Source organism: Halyomorpha halys, unplaced genomic scaffold, assembly GCF_000696795.3.
Source record: "Halyomorpha halys isolate HHAL.00 unplaced genomic scaffold, Hhal_1.1 Scaffold495.1, whole genome shotgun sequence".
Classification (NCBI taxonomy): Eukaryota; Metazoa; Arthropoda; class Insecta; order Hemiptera; family Pentatomidae; genus Halyomorpha; species Halyomorpha halys.
This window is the reverse complement of record NW_027109484.1, coordinates 331122-333077: the sequence shown is the minus strand read 5'-3', so window position 1 is coordinate 333077 and position 1956 is coordinate 331122. Positions and strand designations below refer to the sequence as shown.

General features: G+C 33.0%; 1 protein-coding gene across 1 annotated transcript; it reads left to right on the top strand.

The window, feature by feature from the left end:
• Positions 1-666: 666 nt before the first annotated feature.
• Positions 667-1950, top strand: LOC112211449 (zinc finger autosomal protein-like; the record flags this gene model as incomplete). The annotated part of the gene is made up of 1 exon (XM_067047672.1): positions 667-1950. A coding segment is annotated over one exon (936 nt), but the record flags the coding sequence as incomplete, so codon positions are not given.
• Positions 1951-1956: the final 6 nt, after the last annotated feature.

Sequence of the window (1956 nt, the reverse complement as noted above, 5' to 3'; positions counted from 1 at the left end):
ATGTGGAGAATCTACCCACTGATAGAACTCCAAATCATTAAATTCTGAACTAGTTCTTAGACTATACCTCATGTCATGTGAAAAGCTCTGATGTTTTCTACTCTGGGAGTTCTGTTAGTTCTTTGAAGACTAATGGAAGTATTTAAGATGATCATTTATGTTTTGTTTATTGGTTTTTGTATTGAATTGAAGTATTGGATTCAAAGGTGATTTTAAAAAATGTTCTCCAGTGATCCCCTACTTCTAAATACCTCTCATCCTCTTAAAATAATAAACTGCTTTCAACGAAGCCTTTAAAGTTGATAACTATTAGTTCAGATTTATATAAACACCTGTTATGAGTTACAGGTTCTCCCTTACTATCTCCATTTACCTCTCTCTTAAGGAGATGGCATTAGCTTCTCTCTGTGTCATACCAGAGGCTACTGGTCCTTTTTTCTCTGCCTTTTTCATACTGCTCTCTAATTGATTTAAATTGTGTTCCAATTTTTAAAGAGATATTTATATCTTATTACTTTTAACAATAAATATGGTATTATTGTTTATAGGTGACCAGAATTCTCTCAGTGAGACAGAAAATTACTTAAAAGATGAGATCAACTTTAATTTGGAGACATTTGAAAATCCCCACTATGAAGTTTATCATTATGTGGATGAATTAAAAAACTATGTAAAATACCAAAAAGTGAATTAAAACAATGTGTTGCGACCAATCTCATAGTTGATAAGCCTCATAAATGCCCTGATTGCTATTGCAAAGCAGGACAAACGGGCTGTTTAAAAACACATATAAGATGCCGTCATACACATGATAAGCCTTTTCAATGTCATCATTGTGAATATAGAGCAATAGCAAAGGGCAAATTAAAAAATCATGTAATGGCCCGTCACACTGGTGAGAAACCTTATGAGTGTATTCATTGCGCTTATAAGTCAGTTAGATCTAGAGATTTAAAAAATCATATTATGAGCCGTCATACAGGTGAAAAGCCTCATCAGTGTCCTTATTGTCAATATAGAGCAGTACAAAAAGGCCAAATAAAAGGACATGTTGTAGTTCATCACTTAGAAAATTATTTAAAAGATGAGGCTAAAATTCATTTGATAAAATCTGAAAATAGCCATCATGAAACTCCTCAGTATGTGAATGAAGCAAGGAAATATAAAGTAATACAAAGAGGTCAATTAAAACAACATGTAATGACCAATCTCATTGTTGATAAGCCTTATAAATGCCCTTATTGTCATTATAGAACAGGACAAATTGGCGATTTTAAATCACATATAACGTGCCGTCATACAGGTAATATGCCTTCTAGATGTCCTTACTGTGAATATAAATCAATATCAAAGGGCAAATTAAAAATTCATATAATGGCCCGTCACACTGGTGAGAAACCTTATGAGTGTGTTCATTGCGATTACAGATCAGTTAGGTTTGAATGTTTAAGAAATCATATTATGAGCCGCCACACAGGTGAGAAGCCTCATCATTGTCCTCATTGTGCATATAAAGCAGTAAAAAAAGGCCAAATAAAACGACATATATTGGCCCGTCATAGGTCAGATATTTACTTGAAAGATGAGGTAAGCATTGTTTGAAAATTCCAATCAAGAAATCTCTCAGAACGAGGATGAAGTAAGAAAATGTAAAAAAAAATATAGAAAGTCGAATAAAAACAACTCAATCCAAATGGCGAATAACACAGGTAACAATTCTCTTCAATTTTAAGTATAAATTAGTTAGTTCTACAAATTTAAAAAGACATATGTATTATGGGCGGTTGTACAGGAAAGAAGTCTTTTCAGTGTCATTGTAAATCTTCTTTTTTACAAATACATATGGTGCCATCGCATTACATGGCATACAGGTTAGAAGCACTCATCGGTATCTTCATGATGTTTCTAAGTCAGTTGATTCTGCAACTGTGAAAAGATCATATACTAGGGATATTC